The 17236-nt window shown below is 51.1% G+C and overlaps 1 protein-coding gene across 1 annotated transcript in view; it reads right to left on the minus strand.

The window, feature by feature from the left end:
• Positions 1–17236, minus strand: part of ULK4 (unc-51 like kinase 4) — a gene marked incomplete in the record, with an annotated part of 1752451 nt that overhangs the window by 1112947 nt on the left and 622268 nt on the right. Inside the window, 1 exon segment of the mRNA XM_030209369.1 lies at positions 9670–9851. Coding sequence (XP_030065229.1) covers positions 9670–9851 — 182 coding nt within the window.

Consider the following 17236-nt stretch of genomic DNA (forward strand, 5'->3'; position numbering starts at 1 on the left):
ATGTAAATTAAAATGTTTATAAATAAAAAAATTAAAAAAATATATAGATCACGTAAATAGAAATGCATGAATACAATCGCACAATTTTATAAACGCCCTTTCCTGTGTGTAAAACAGACTTTACCTGCAAACAACCAAATACTCTTTACAAAAGTACCCCGACATGTACAAAGCATAATGCCATTATAAACTACTACTACTACTAATCATTTCTATAGCGCTACAACACGTACGCAGCGCTGTACACTTGAACATGAACAGACAGTCCCTGCTCAACAGACAAACAGGATAAATCAGAGATAAGGGAATAACTAAGGTGGGAATGATAAAGTATGGGTACTGAACAAGTAAGTAAGGGTAAGCAGTTAAAAGCAGCATCAAAAAGATGGGCTTTTAGCCTAGATTTGAAGACGGCCAGAGATGGAGCTTGACGTACCGGCTCAGGGAGTTTATTCCAGGCATATGATGCAGCAAGATAAAAGGAACGGAGTCTGGAGTTAGCAGTGGAGGAGAAGGGTGCAGATAAAGCGAATGATACATACCTGTAGCAGGTGTTCTCCGAGGACAGCAGGCTGATTGTTCTCACGACTGGGTTGACGTCCACGGCAGCCCCCACCAACCGGAACAAAACTTTGCGGGCGGTCCCGCACGCAGGGCACGCCCACCGCGCATGCACGGCCGTCTTCCCGCCCGTGCGCGACCGTTACCGCTCAGTTGAATGACAAGCAAAAATGAACAAACGCAACTCCAAAGGGGAGGAGGGAGGGTAGGTGAGAACAATCAGCCTGCTACCCTTGGAGAACACCTGCTACAGGTATGTATCATTCGCTTTCTCCGAGGACAAGCAGGCTGCTTGTTCTCACGACTGGGGTATCCCTAGCTCTCAGGCTCACTCAAAACAAGAACCCAGGTCAATGGAACGGCGAGGGTATAACAGAAATTGACCTACGTAGAACAACTAACTGAGAGTGCAGCCTGACCAGAATAAATTCGGGTCCTGGAGGGTGGAGTTGGATTTACACCCCAAACAGATTCTGCAGCACCGACTGCCCGAACCGACTGTCGCGTCGGGTATCCTGCTGGAGGCAGTAATGTGATGTGAATGTGTGGACTGATGACCACGTCGCAGCCTTGCAAATCTCTTCAATAGTGGCTGACTTCAAGTGAGCCACCGACGCTGCCATGGCACTAACACTATGAGCAGTGACATGACCCTCAAGAGCCAGCCCAGCCTGGGCATAAGTGAAGGAAATGCAATCTGCTAGCCAATTGGAGATGGTGCGTTTCCCGACAGCGACCCCTTTCCTATTGGGGTCGAAAGAAACAAACAATTGGGCGGACTGTCTGTGGGGCTGTGTCCGCTCCAAGTAGAAGGCCAATGCTCTTTTGCAGTCCAATGTGTGCAACTGACGTTCAGCAGGGCGGGTATGCGGCCTGGGAAAGAATGTTGGCAAGACAATTGACTGGTTAAGATGGAACTCCGACACCACCTTTGGCAGAAACTTAGGGTGAGTGCGGAGGACTACTCTGTTGTGATGAAATTTTGTATACAGAGCATGAGCTACTAGGGCTTGAAGCTCACTGACCCTACGAGCTGAAGTAACTGCCACCAAGAAAATGACCTTCCAGGTCAAGTACTTCAGATGGCATGAATTCAGTGGCTCGAAAGGAGGTTTCATCAGCTGGGTGAGGACGACGTTGAGATCCCATGACACTGCAGGAGGCTTGACAGGGGGCTTTGACAAAAGCAAGCCTCTCATGAATCGGACGACTAAAGGCTCTCCAGAGATGGATTTACCCTCTACACGATAATGGTAAGCACTAATCGCACTAAGGTGATTCCTTACTGAGTTGGTCTTGAGGCCAGACTCTGATAAGTGTAGAAGGTATTCAAGCAGGTTCTGTGCAGGGCAAGAACGAGGTTCTAGGGCCTTGCTCTCACACCAAACGACAAACCTCTTCCACTTGAAAAAGTAACTCTTTTTAGTGGAATCCTTCCTAGAGGCAAGCAAGACACGGGAGACACCCTCAGACAGACTCAACGAAGCGAAGTCTACGCCCTCAACATCCAGGCCGTGAGAGCCAGAGACTGAAGGTTGGGGTGCAGAAGCGCTCCGTCGTTCTGCGAAATGAGAGTTGGAAAACACTCCAATCTCCACGGTTCTTCGGAGGACAACTCCAGAAGAAGAGGGAACCAGATCTGACGGGGCCAAAAAGGCGCTATCAGAATCATGGCGCCGTGGTCTTGCTTGAGCTTCAGTAAGGTCTTCCCCACCAAAGGTATGGGAGGATAAGCATACAGGAGGCCGGTCCCCCAATGGAGGAGAAAGGCATCCGACGCTAGCCTGCCGTGTGCCTGGAGTCTGGAACAGAACAGAGGCAGCTTGTGCTTGGTCTGAGAGGCGAAAAGGTCCACCGAGGGACTCTCGGAAGATCTTGCGTACCACTCTGGAATGGAGCGACCACTCGTGCGGTTGCATGACTCTGCTCAGTCTGTCGGCCAGACTGTTGTTTACGCCTGCCAGGTATGTGGCTTGGAGGAGCATGCCGAACTGGCAAGCCCAACGCCACATCCCGACGGCTTCCTGACACAGGGGGCGAGATCCGGTGCCCCCCTGCTTGTTGATGTAATACATAGCAACCTGATTGTCTGTCCGAATTTGGATAATTTGACAGGACAGCCGATCTCTGAAAGCCTTCAGTGCGTTCCAGATCGCTCGGAGCTCCAGGAGGTTGATCTGAAGATCCTTTTCCTGGAGGGACCACAGTCCTTGGGTGTGGAGCCCATCGACATGAGCTCCCCACCCCAGGAGAGACGCATCCGTCGTCAGCACTTTCGTGGGCTGTGGAATTTGGAATGGGCGTCCCAAGGTCAAATTGGTTCGAATGGTCCACCAGAGCAGTGAAGTGCGGCAACTGGTGGAGAGCCGGATGACATCCTAGATTCCCGGTGGCTTGACACCACTGGGAAGCTAGGGTCCATTGAGCAGATCTCATGTGAAGACGAGCCATGGGAGTCACATGAACTGTGGAGGCCATATGACCTAGGAGTCTCAACATCTGCCGAGCTGTGATCTGCTGAGACGCTCTGGTCTGGGAAGCCAGGGACAGGAGGTTGTTGGCCCTCGCTTCGGGAAGGAAGGCCTGAGCAGTCTGAGAATTCAGCAGAGCTCCTATGAATTCCAGAGATTGGACAGGCTGGAGATGGGACTTTGGGTAATTTATCACAAACCCCAGCAGCTCCAGGAGGTGAATAGTGCACTGCATGGACCAGAAAGCTCCTGCCTCCGAGGTGTTCTTGACCAGCCAATCGTCGAGATATGGGAACACGTGCACTCCCAGCTTGCGTAGATACGCCGCAACCACCACGAGGCACTTGGTGAACACCCGTGGGGCAGATGCGAGCCCAAAGGGCAGCACACAATACTGAAAGTGCCGTGTGCCCAGACGGAATCTGAGATATGCGTCCTTTAAATCCAGGGAACATAAACAATCGTTTTTCTGAATCATTGGCAGAAGGGTGCCCAAGGAAAGCATCCTGAACTTTTATTTGACCAGGAATTTGTTCAGGCCTCTCAGGTCTAGGATGGGGCGCATCCCCCCTGTTTTCTTTTCCACAAGGAAGTACCTGGAATAGAATCCCTGCCCTTCCTGCCCGAGTGGTACGGGCTCGACCGCACTGGCGCTGAGAAGGGCGGAGAGTTCCTCTGCAAGTACTCGCTTGTGCTGGGAGCTGAAGGATTGAGCTCCCGGAGGACGATTTGGTGGAGGGGAGGCCAAATTCAGGGCGTATCCGCACCGCACTATTTGGAGAACCCACTGGTCGGAGGTTATAAGAGGCCACCTTTGGTGAAAAAATTTTAACCTCCCTCCGACTGGCAGATCGTCCGGTACGGACACTTTGATGGCGGCTATGTTCACAAGGATCCAGTCAAAAGCCCGTCCCCGGCTTTTGCTGTGGAGGCGCAGGGGGCTGCTTAGGCGCACGCTGTTGACGGGAACGAGCGCGCTGGGACTGTCCCTGTGCCTGGTGAGGCCTTCGTGCTGGCTGGGTGTACCTACGCTTGTTATAGGCGTAGGGCGCAGCCTGCCTGGCCCGGGAAAAACGTCCACCTGCTGAGGTGGATGCTGAAGGCGCCCGGTGGGAGAGCTTGTCGAGGGCGGTTTCCCGCTGATGTAGTTGGTCCACCAACTGCTCGACCTTCTCGCCAAAAATGTTATCCCCCCGGCAAGGGACGTCGGCCAGTCTCTGCTGGGTGCGGTTGTCCAGGTCAGAGGCACACAGCCATGACAGCCTGCGCATCACTATACCTTGGGCCGCAGCACGAGATGCCACGTCACAGGTGTCATAAATACCCCTGGACAGGAACTTTCTGCACGCCTTCAGCTGCCTGACCACCTCCTGAAAAGGCCTGGACTGCTCCGGAGGGAGCTTATCGACCAGGTCCGCCAGTTGCTTCACATTATTCCGCATGTGGATGCTCGTGTAGAGCTGGTAAGACTGGATGCGGGTCACGAGCATGGAAGATTGGTAGGCCTTCCTCCCAAACGAGTCCAGAGCGCGAGACTCCCACCCCGGGGGCGCCGAAGCGGTATCCCTCGAACTCCGTGCTCTCTTGAGAGCAGAATCCACGACCGCCGAGTCATGAGGCAGTTGGGCCCGCATTAACTCTGGGTCCGAGTGGATTCTGTATTGGGACTCTGCTTTCTTAGGGATGGTGGGATTAGATAATGGTCTCAACCAGTTCCGAAGCAGTGTCTCCTTGAGGACATTGTGCAACGGCACCGTGGAGGACTCTCTAGGTGGTGATTGATAGTCGAGGACCTCGAGCATCTCAGCCCTCGGCTCATCCACAGAGACCACAGGAAAGGGAATGCAGATAGACATGTCCCTAACGAAGGAGGCAAAGGAGAGACTGTCAGGTGGCGAGAGCTTCCTCTCTGGTGAAGGAGTGGGGTCGGAGGGAAGGCCCACAGACTCCTCTGAGGAGAAATATCTGGGGTCCTCCTCCTCCCCCCACGAGGCCTCCTCCTCGGTGTCGGACATGAGCTCCTGCAGCTCAGTCCTCAACCGGGCCCGGCTCGACGTCGAGGCACCGAGGCCTCGGTGGCGTCGTCGAGCGGTGGACTCCCGCGCCGGTGGGGATGAAGCTCCCTCCATTGACGTCGACGTGGACTCCACCTGCGTGGCGGTCGAGACCGGCGCCGCAAGCGGCGTCGAAGGCCTCGGCACCGGACTAGAGCGCGCCGGCGCCTCCATCAACGGTGCCGAGGGCGCAAGCACCCCCGGCACCGGCACAGTCTGGCGCATCAGCCCTTCCAGGATGCCCGGAAGGATGGCTCGGAGGCACTTGTCCAGGCCCGCTGTCGGGAAAGGCGAGGGGGCCGGTAGAGGTGTCGGTGCCGGAAGCTGCTCGGGTCCATGAGACTGCACCGAAGTGCTGGCACCCTGCCGCGGCGGTACCTCTACTACAGAGGGGGACCTCTCCTCTCGACACTGCCGCTTCCTCGGCGTCGACTCATCTCTGGCGCCGGGAGCCGGATGCGTCGTGGGCGACCGATGACGGTGTTTCTTCGCCTTCTTGCGGTGCCCGTCATCGGCGCTCGGTGGTACCGATGAGGAGGAAGTAGATCCCCCTCGGCCTCGAGGGATCGGGTCCGACAGGGTTCGGTCCCGAGGGCCCTGGGTAGAGGGAGTGACCGGGGCCGATTGCCCGCGCGGCCTCTCACCCCTGCCGTCTCCGGAGAGCCGGTGGGCCGACGGGACCTGTGCTCCTGGGGTCGATGCCGTCGGTGCCGATTTCGTGGACATCGATACCGGTACCGAAGAACCGGCCGTCGATACCAATGCCGTCGAAGTCGACGTCGAGGGGCCGGCGCAAGTTCCAAAAAGACGGTCCCGAAGAACTTGCCTCGCTACCTGTGTCCGTTTCCGGAGACCGAGACAGAAAGTACACGTCTTGGTATCGTGCTCCGGCCCGAGGCACTGGAGGCACCAAGCGTGAGTGTCGGTCTGCGAGATATGCCGGCCGCACCGACCACACTTTTTAAATCCACTCGGGACCTTCGAGGACATCGACGGAAAAATCACTTTGGCGAAGTCAAAGTCGTCGATGGTGGTGGTAAAATTCACACCTCGAAAAGAAATCGACCGCGCGGCCACTAGGCCGCAACACGACGCCCCCGCTAAGAGACGAGGGAAAACAAAGTTCAGCGTTTTTTTTTTTTTTTTTTAAGAAACTAAAAAAGAAAACGGAGAATCAACGAAAAAAGAGAAAAATTCGCGCGAAAGCGCGATCCGGTTTCCGGGGCTGACAGAGAGAGAGAGACGAACGAGGCTCTCTCCAGCGCGGAAAAGAAAAGACTGAGCGGGAACGGTCGCGCACGGGCGGGAAGACGGCCGCGAATGCGCAGTGGGCGTGCCCTGTGTCATGTCTCCCGCTCCTACCTGTGCCCCCGTTGGGGCAGGCGATGGCCCTCGGGCGGCGCAGCGTCCAGGGGGGCGGAGACGGACCTCCGCGGCAGCCGATGCTGCCACGGGTCAAACCGAGGCCGGCGGTCCGCTGGACCGAACGCCGGCCTCGGAGGAGGAAGCACGCCGGCCAAAATGGCGGCTCCGGCGTCGGCATCACCCTGGCTAGGGGCGGATCAGCGCTGAAGCTCCGCCCCTCGCGCCGGATTGGAGCACCGGCGCTGGGACTCCGCCTGCAGGGCAGGTCGGCCAATCGGGCCCCCTATTGTCTGCCAGGACTCGGGGATTGGTTCTCTCTCCGTGGGCGTCCTTGCTAGCCACCTCCAAGAGCTTGTGTTCCTCTTCAGGCTAGCCGTCCTTGCTAGCCACCTCTAGAGACTGTGTTCCTCGTCACGCTAGCCGTCCTTGCTAGCCACCTTCAGAGACTGTATTCCCCTTCAGTGCTAGCCGTCCTTGCTAGCTGCCCTTCAGAGACTGTGTTGCTGACTACCAGCCAGGCTGGCCGTCACCCCGCGGTTCCAGCAGTCCTGCTGACCGCCTGCAGCTGGGGGCTCAACCCTTGGTGAACGGCGGTCGCCGCGGGTGAAGATTCGGGGTGCGCGGCTGTCCTCGGAGGCCTTGCGGGGCCTCAGGGAACCTAAGGGCTCACCAATAACCGAAACAGGACACCCTGCGTGCGGGACCGCCCGCAAAGTTTAGTTCCGGTTGGTGGGGGCTGCCGTGGACGTCAACCCAGTCGTGAGAACAAGCAGCCTGCTTGTCCTCGGAGAAGAGAGATTTACCCAGTGAACGGCGTTCCCCGGGAGGAGTGTAGGGAGAGATAAGAGTGGAGAGGTACTGAGGAGCTGCAGAGTGAATGCACTTGTAAGTCAATAAGAGCACTTTGAACTATATGCGGAAAAGGATAGGGAGCCAGTGAAGTGACTTGAGAAGAGGGCTAATATGAACATAGCAACACTGGCGGAATGTAAGTTGTAAAGCAGAATTTTGAACAGATTGAAGAGGAGAGAGATGGCTAAGTGGGAGACCTGTGAGAAGCAAGTTGCAACAGTCTAAGCGAGAGGTGATAAGAGTGTGGATAAGGGTTCTGGTAGTGTGCTCAGAAGGGAGAGGGCGAATTTTGTTGATATTATAGAGAAAGAAAGAACAGGTTTTAGCAGTCTGCTGAATATGTGCAGAGAAAGAGAGTGAGGGCTTTTGGTGTATACTTGAGCACATTCTACCCCAAATATCAATCTATATATACTCTTTGGACTTTATAACATAAGTGGTATCCTTGCACTGCTAGCATGCTAGCTAAAGCCTGAATAAATCTGACCCTGACATTCATGATACTGCCGCACATCTACTGACTCACGGTATAAAAAATGAATACAACTTCTGGGAGTTACAAATTCCCTATATTCACTAATTTATCACTAGGTTCATTAAGACAAGCACTTTGCTGGTACTGACAGACATCCAGGGTGATTCTGATTAACCTGAAAATATCTCAATTTGAATATTAACATTATAATAACATAAAATGTATTATTATTAAGGATTTTAAACTCTCTGATATAGCAAGCTCCTTAGATAGAAATTCCCATTCATGTGAATGTAGTCATATACTGACTGAATAAGATGCTTAAAATAATTTTAAAATAATGAATAATACGACTGACAGAAAAGAATTGATGCACTGATGGGAAAAAATATAAGAGGGCAATACTCAGTAGGCCAGTAGCCAGTAAAAAGTTATCCAGATAAGCTGTTAATCATGACAACTGCAGAAGGATATTCAGCAGCATAGGGCCTCTTTTATCAAGCTGCGAAAACAGTTCTCACGCAGCAATGCCGATGGAGCCCGTTCAAAATGAATGGGCTTTGTTGGAATTACTGTATGAGGAGTCACTAGCGTGGCTTGATAAAAGAGGCCCTTAGCCAGTTAAGTTCTTTTAGGGGCTAACTTTATAAATGTTTATAAATGTTTTTCTTTGTGTAAACGCAGGAAACAGCGAAGGTGACTTGAAAGGAAAGACTGGAGAATGATCTCGAAATCAAAGTTTATTGTATAGACAAACAGACTCGACACGGCTGTGTTTCGGCCAATGGGCTTGCCTCAGGAGTCTAGATACATGAAACACATAAAAGCACATTGTGGAAAACAAATTGTAAAAATCAATAAATGCAAGGCAAAAATATATAAGGAATGCAGAAATGACACTAGTCAAAATACTGGAACATATAAATGAGAGACGGCAAATGTTAATCAATACATCTAAAACAATATATAGCTGCAATAATCCGTCACATCACAGTGTTAACAGGAATAAACTGGCAAACATAAAATATGTGAAGCTATGTTCAAAACATGATTATAGACACATGCAAATAATAATGTTAAATCAGAACCCAATAATATACAATATGAGTAATATATAAAATAAAAACAAGAAAAGGTAAAAACCAACTTGTGTGCAGAGTCTGTTTACAGACAACTATGCCATAACATGAACATCACTGTATGGAACAATGAGCAAATATGTACCTTGTATTGTTGCCTACAATGTACTCATCAATATTGCATATGTTTTACTCACAGAAAAGGTATTTTTATTAAATTCCAAGGCAATATACTGCTCATTCATACACATATGCATGATGACAAAATGGTACATATATGTTTTGCATGTAGGCATTGCTGGGGGAGTACTTTGGGTGGAGCAGATGTGGAGATGTGATGTACAAGCATATTTCATAAAATGCACAAATCCATGCATAAAGAACACATACATACACTAGTGTAATATATATATATATATATATATATATATATATATATATATATATATATATATATATATATATAATATTTCACTGGTGAATCAAGCATTTCCCAGTACTGCTATATTATCTATATTATGTGTTTGTGATAACCTATAATAAGGTAATAAAGCTTTCTTTACTTATTCCTTGCATACAAATTAAATTTTAAATATTGTGTAGTGAATTTTACAAGTTTGTACTTCAGTCCCCAGCAAGATAACTTCTTTTATTTTTTAAGTTGAAATGAACTGAACACAGATTCCCACTTCTTCTTCTCCAGTCAACAAAAGTTTACAACAGAGAAGGCCAGACTAGCTATAAAATGCTGACTTCAGTTGTAATTTCAAGCAGGTGAACTAGGTCATCTGTTTCTGGAATTTCTTACTTACCAACTGTGAGTTGATTAATTTAGTTGCCACCTCTTTGTGGCTAGCCACAGTACACAGATAGCAAAACAAATTTAGCTTCATTCGAGGCGCCCCTGTTGTCTTTTCAGTGGACTCAATCAGTGAGCAGATTTGCTGCAAAAAGCTATTCCACTCCAGCTCTTGCAGACAGGCAAGCTTTTCAGCTGTAGATGAAAATAATAATTAGCTATCTGTAGAATGTAACTTGGAAGCGCTTAAATTTATATCCTACAGAGCAATATACCATTATGAACTCAGAAACCAAGAACAATACTATGTTTCATCCTGAAAACAAAATACATACAGTAAAATTGAAAATGAATATTAATTCATAGACAGATATACAGAAGCAGTATCTGAAGTGAGGGAAGTCAAGATGAATGGAAACTTTTATAGGATTACAATTTTTCAGGGCTAATTCTTTCAAACATCATTTTAAAATTGAAAACTAATAGCCACCCTGAGGCTAAAGAATATTCATAGTAACATAGTAGATGACGGCAGAAAAAGACCTGCGCGGTCCATCCAGTCTGCCCAACAAGACAAACCCACATGTGCCACCTCCCGTGCACACCCCACCCCGATCTGCACCTGTCCCCCTCCGGGCACAGACCGTATATTACTACTACTACTTGACATTTCTAGAGCGCTACTAGGGTTACGCAGCGCTGTACAGTTTAACAAAAAAGGACAGTCCCTGCTCAAAGGAGTTTACAATCTAAAGGACGAAATGACAAGTTGGGGCAGTCTAGATTTCTTGAATAGAGGTAAAGTGGTTAGGTGCCAAAGGCGACATTAAAGAGGTGGGCTTTGAGCAAGGATTTGAAGATGGGCATGGAGGGGGGCCTGGCGTATGGGTTCAGGGAGTTTATTCCAAGCATGGGGTGAGGCGAGGCAGACGGGGTGGAGCCTGGAGTTGGCGGTGGTGGAGAAGGGTACTGAAAGGAGGGATTTGTCTTGAGAGCGGAGGTTACGGGTAGGAACATAAGGGGAGATGAGGGTAGAGAGGTAAGGAGGGGCTGCAGATCGAGTGCATTTGTAGGTTAGTAGGAGAAGCTTGAACTGTATGCGGTACCTGATCGGAAGCCAGTGAAGTGATTTGAGGAGAGGGGTGACCTGAGTATATTGCTCCAGGCGGAAGATAAGACGTGCAGCAGAGTTCTGAACGGATTGAAGGGAGGAAAGGTGGCTAAGTGGGAGGCCAGTGAGGAGTAGGTTGCAGTAGTCAAGGCGAGAGGTAATGAGAGAGTGGATGAGAGTTCAGGTGGTGTGCTCTGAGAGGAAAGGGCGAATTTTACTAATGTTGTAGAGGAAGAAGCGACAGGTCTTGGCTATCTGCTGGATATGCGCAGAGAAAAAAAGGGAGGAGTCGAAGATGACTCCGAGGTTGCGGGCAGATGAGACTGAGACGATGAGCGTGTTGTCAACTGAGATAGAGAGTGAAGGGAGAGGAGAAGTGGGTTTGGGTGGGAAGACAATAAGCTCGGTCTTGGCCATGTTCAGCTTCAGGTGGCGGTTGGACATCCAGGCAGCAATGTCGGACAAGCAGGCCGATACTTTGGCCTGGGTTTCCGCAGTGATGTCTGGTGTGGAGAGATAAAGCTGGGTGTCATCAGTATAAAGATGATAATGGAAACCATGAGATGAGATCAGGGAGCCCAAGGAAGAGGTGTAGATTGAAAAAAGAAGGGGTCCAAGGACAGATCCTTGAGGAACTCCAACAGAGAGTGGGATGGGGGTGGAGGAAGAGCCATGAGAATGTACTCTGAAGGTATGGTGGGAGAGATAAGAGGAGAACCAGGAGAGGACAGAGCCCTGGAACCCAAATGAGGACAGTGTTGCAAGAAGTAAATTGTGATTGACAGTGTCAAAAGCTGCAGATAGGTCGAGGAGGATGAGGATGGAGTAGTGACCTTTGGATTTGGCAAGGAACAGGTCATTACAGACTTTAGATAGTGCCGTTTCTGTCGAGTGAAGGGGGCGAAAGCCGGATTGAAGCGGATCGAGGATGGCATGAGAGGAGAGAAAATCAAGGCAGCAGCTGTGAACGGCGCATTCAAGTAACTTGGAGGGAAGGGTAGGAAGGAAATGGGGCGGTAGTTGGAGGGACAGGTAGGGTCAAGTGATGGTTTTTTGAGCAGAGGTGTGACTACAGCATGCTTGAAAGTGTCAGGGACAATTGCAGTGGAGAGAGAGAGGTTGAGGAAATGACAGATGGGGGGGGGGGGGGTGACAGTAGGAGAGATGGTGCTAAGTAAGTTGGTGGGGATGGGGTCTGAGGAACAGGTGGTGCATTTCGAGGAGGAAAGAAGATGGGCGGTTTCCTCTTCGGTGATATCAGGAAAAGAGGAGAAGGAGGCCAGGGTTGGTTGGATGGGGGAGTGGGCTATAGGGTGAAGAGGAGGAGATGGTTTGGTGGTGAATTTGAGGTTGATCTTCTGCACCTTGTCGCGGAAGTAGTCAGCCAGTGATTGAGGAGAGAGTGAGGGGGGGGGGGGGGGGGTTGGAGCGGAGGGCACTTTGGGGAGGGAGTTAAGGGTGGCGAAGAGACGACCAGGGTTAGAGCTGAGTGAATTAGTCAATTGGGTGTAATAGTCCTGTTTGGCGAGGAATAGGGAGGACTGGAAGGAGGATAGCATGAATTTGTAGTGAATGATATCAGTATGGGTGCGAGATTTCCTCCAGCCGATTGGGCGCAGGAGCGAAGGTATCGGGTGGAAGGGGTCAGCCAGGGCTGGGGATTAGTACGCCTTGTGGGACGGGAGATGGATGATGCAAGGGCGTCCAGAGCGGAGGAGAGAGTGGCATTGTAAGTGGAGACAGCCTTATCAACAAACTCGGAGGACAAGATGGAAGGGAGGAGATCAGAGATACTAGAGGATAAGGTGGGAGGGTCGACAGCCTGGAGGTTCCTGGAAGTAGTGGTTAGTGTTGGGTGGGACTGAGGGGGAGGGTGATGAAGCGTGAAGGTGATCAGGTGATGGTCAGAGAGAGGAAGAGCTGAGGCGCAGAAATTGGAGGGTGAGCAGGTAGAGGAGAGGACGAGATCAAGACAGTGGCCAGATTGGTGAGTAGGGGTGGTGGAGCTCAGGTGGAGGTTGAAGGAGGATGTCAGAGTGAGGAACTGAGAAGCGTATGAGTCGGATGGGTTATCAGTGTGTATGTTAAAATCTCCAAGGATGAAGGCTCAAGAAAAACGGAGAGCCATGCATCGAAGTCGGTAAGGAAGGAGGGGAGGGACTTGTCAGGGGGGCGGTAAATGACTGAGTGGCATCGGGCAGAATAGACGGATGGAGTGAACTTCAAGGGATGAGAAGCAGTGAGACTGCGGTAGGAGGAGAGGTTGAAAACTGCAGGAGGGCAAAAGTAGTAACCCGACGCCACCACCGTGGCCAACTGGGCGGGGAGAATGGGAGAAAAGATAACCTCCATGGCATAGGGCCGCAACTGAGACAGAGTCGTCAGGGGAGAGCCAGATTTCAGTTAGGGCGAGCAGTTGAAGGGAACGGGAGATGAAGAGATCATGGGTGAAGGAAAGTTTGTTGCATACACAGCGGGCATTCCACAGGGCACACGAGAAGGGGAGGGAGGAGGGGGGGAGGAGGGGAATAGAGATGAGATTGGAGACATCCCGGAAATGTTTGCATGGATAAGACGAGGACAGGTGTGGGGGACCTGGATTGGGATTGATGTCTCCGGCAGATAGCAGGAGAAGGAGCAAAAGAGTGCGGAGGAGGGTGGGAGAGGTAGGGCGACGAAGGCAATGAAGACGAGGTGCGCTAAGGAGGAATGGGGATGGGTTAATGGCAGAAAGGAAGTGATGAAGGTTGAGAGCTAGGAGGGAGGAGGAGGATAGGAGAGATGGTGAAGGGATGGGCGGGGGTGGGTAGGGTGTTGCAGTGGTGAGCAGAACGGGAGAGGACATGGATGGGCAGTGAGTCCCTGTGGTAGGGGGTAGGTGGAGGGGGAAAAGATTAGGAAGGGATAGGGCGATGAGGAGGATGTGTATAGGGGTCATAAGTAGTGACTGAGGTGCAAATGTAGTGACTGAGGGGAATGGCAGGTGGGGAGGTAGGTTGATGAGTGGCAGGTAGATTAATGGGCAGGTTGATGGGCTGGGAGGCAGGCAGGTGATGGGTGAGCTGGCAGGGAGGTAGGTGAATGGGCTGGCAGGCGGGGAGGCAGTTAGGTAGTTGTGCAGGCTTGAAGGCAGGCAGGAGGTTGGTGAGCTGACAAGCATGCAAGTTGATGGGCTGACAGGCAGGCAGATTGGTAGATAGCAGGCAGGCAGATGTGATGTGACTGGAACAAGCTGGAATGGACGGACTGGAACAAGCTGTAACGGACAGACTGGAACAAGCTGGAGCAGAAGGACAGGCGGATGGACTGGAGCAGTAGGACTGGAACAAGTTGGAACAGATGGATTGGAGCTGGAACAGACGGACGGGAACAAGCTGGAATAGATGGACTGGAACAGCTAGAATAGGTGGGCTGGAACAAGCTGGAACAGACGGATTGGAGCAAGCTGGAACAGACGGATGGGAGCAAGCTGGAGCAGATGGACTGGAACAATCTGGAACAGACGGACAGGAGCAGGCTGGAATAGATGGACTGGAACAAGCTGGAATGGGCGGCCTGGAACAAGCTGGAGCAGAAGACAGCAGAGCAGCAGGGCTGGGACACGCTGGAACAGACGGACTGGAACAAGCTGGAACAGACGGACTGGAACAAGCTGGAGCAAGCCAGAACAAGCAGGAACAGACTGGGACTGGGACAGGCTGAACAGGAGGTCAGGAACAAGCTGGAACAGATAAGCTGGGACAAGTTGGAGCAGAAGACAGCGGAGCAGCAGGACTGGAGCAAGCCAGAATAGATGGACTGAGAGAAGCAGGAGCAGAAGCAGAGGAGAGCAGAGCAGCGGACTGGAACAAGTCGGACTGGAACAGGCCGGAGCCGAAGGACCGGAGCAAGCTGGCAGCAGGATGGCAGGGCAAGGCAAGGACTAGAGCCAGCAGGGATCACAAAGAAATGAAAAGTGGGTCTGAGGGAGAGGATCAACACGAGGGCCTAGGGATTAGTTGCCCCAGGTCACCTGGCTCACCAAGTTCCCCATGCCAGAAGGATCAACACCAGGGCCAAGGGGTCAGCTGCCCCAAGTCTCCTGGCTCCCCACGCCAAAGGAACAGAGCTGCAACCGAGGAGACGGCCAGCAGCACTCCCAGGCGCCGATCCCCACTGCTTCGCCCCACCTCAATCTCTTGGCCCACGCTGCTCCGGTTACCAGGCAGCGGAAACGAGGGATGAACGGCTGCCACGTGGACGCGCGGTCCCGCGGCGCACAGCCTTTCGTCGATCACCCCGCTTCCGCTGCTCAAGACCTCTCGCCCCGCAACGTTAGCCTTTCTGCCCCTCTGCCCGATTAGGTCCTACCGCTCAGCCTCACCATCCGATCTAGCCAGCGACCACACGCAGGAAGCATAGGAGCTAAGTTCCGCAGACACTGCCCAGGCCAGGCCAGCCCAGCCGTGACCGATGGAGAGGTCACGGTCGGACACCGTCGGACGCTGATCCGACGCCCAGAGCCTCCCACAATGCGGGGTGGAAGAAGTCGGTGGTGGGACCGGTAGAAAAGGGATCCGGGCGGACGGGCACACGGAGCTGATCACAGTGCTGCTAGTATGTCGGCCATCTTGAATCCTTCTATATAGCAATATTCCCTCAATGAAGGAAGTGAATAGTAGAGTACCACATGCATGGCTGCTGAGAGGAGGGGAAGGGAAATTCCCCAGGCCCGGCCTCCAAGGCCAGGCCTTCGGAGGGCTGTCGCACAAACAATCACCACAGATGTGGGAATAAATTTTTTTACCGCCCTGTAGGAATGGTAAAAAGTTTTGTTCCCATAGTAAAATGCTTTCTTCACTTCTCGTCTTCTTCCTCCACGCAGGTCTCATATACAGGATGATACTGCTGGTAGCAATTCACAATCAGAGGCCGTCTCATTGGCCTTCCTTCTGCAGTGTCCCACCCTCTCTACTGCAACTTCCTGTTTAGCATAGAAATAGAGAGGGCGGGACGTGGCAGAAGGAAGGAGTCAGAGACGGCCTCTGACTGTGAACTGCCGCCGGTTGCAGGAACCTGTAGGTGAGACCAGCGGCTTGGGGGAAGGGAGGGGATAAAAGTGGCAGTGGGGGGGGGGGGGGAGCAGCAGCAGGGATGGTGGTAGTGGGGGGGGGGGGGGCAGCAGCAATGTGGGGTGGTGGCCCTGAAGATTTCTTGCACCTGGACTAGCTTTGTCTCTCAGCAGCCCTGACCACATGGATCTGGAATTAACTACCAGTGTAGTAGTGACTTTTGATGTCTTATAAAGATTTCCCACGCTGATTAATGACTTGGTTGTTTCAGAAATTTCTTTTAAATGCAGCTTAAGGGGACTAATTTTATGAATGTAATCTTTTCTTTATGTCTTGTATTATTGATTTGATTTTGTTAATCTATCTTGAACTATTAAGGTTAAAGCGAAATATAAATGTCCAAATTAAATTAAATCTGTACTGGATCTGGTGCTTTTTACTGTATTTATAAATGATTTAGATATGAGAACAATGAGTGAAACAATCAAATTTCCAGATGACACAAAATTATTCAAAGTTGTTAAATTGCATGCAGATGGTATAAAATTGCACGAGGGAGACTGGAAAACTGGGATCTAGATGGCAGATGAAATTAATATGGATAAGCATAAAGTGAAAGGAACAATGGTGTTGCACGAAAAGTCACAGAAGCAGGAGAGGAGTGGGAACAGAATCAGGCTCTTCAAAAAACAGACCAAAGGCGTCCAACGTTGATGTCAACTATTTGACACGGTTCCCCACAGAAGGCTTTTAAATAAACTGGATGGGCTGAAGACAGGACCCAAAGTGGTGAACTGGATTAGGAACTGGTTGACGAACAGACGCCAGAAGATGGTGGTGAATGGAGTTAGCTCGGAGGAGAGAAAGGTGAGTAGTGGAGTGTCTCAAGGATCGGTGCTGGGGCCGATTCTGTTCAATATATTTGTGAGTGACCTTGCCGAAGGGTTAGAAGGTAAAGTTTGACTATTTGCGGATGATACTAAGATCTGTAACAGAGTGGACACCCCGGAGGGAGTGGAAAATATGAAAAAGGATCTGAAGAAGCTAGAAGAATGGTCTAAGGTTTGGCAATTAAAATTCAATGCGAAGAAATTCAAAGTGATGCACTTAGGGAATAGAAATCCACGGGAGACGTATGTGTTAGGCGGTGAGAGTCTGATAGGTACAGACGGGGAGAGGGATCTTGGGGTGATAGTATCTGAGGATTTGAAGGCGACGGAACAGTGTGACAAGGCGGTGGCCGTAGCCAGAAGGTTGTTGGTCTGTATAGAGAGAAGTGTGACCAGCAGAAGAAAGGGAGTGTTGATGCCCCTGTATAAGTCGTTGGTGAGGCCCCATCTGGAGTATTGTGTTCAGTTTTGGAGGCCATATCTTGCTAAGGATGTAAAAAGAATCGAAGCGGTGCAAAGAAAAGCTAC

This window comes from Microcaecilia unicolor, chromosome 1 (genome assembly GCF_901765095.1).
Source record: "Microcaecilia unicolor chromosome 1, aMicUni1.1, whole genome shotgun sequence".
Classification (NCBI taxonomy): Eukaryota; Metazoa; Chordata; class Amphibia; order Gymnophiona; family Siphonopidae; genus Microcaecilia; species Microcaecilia unicolor.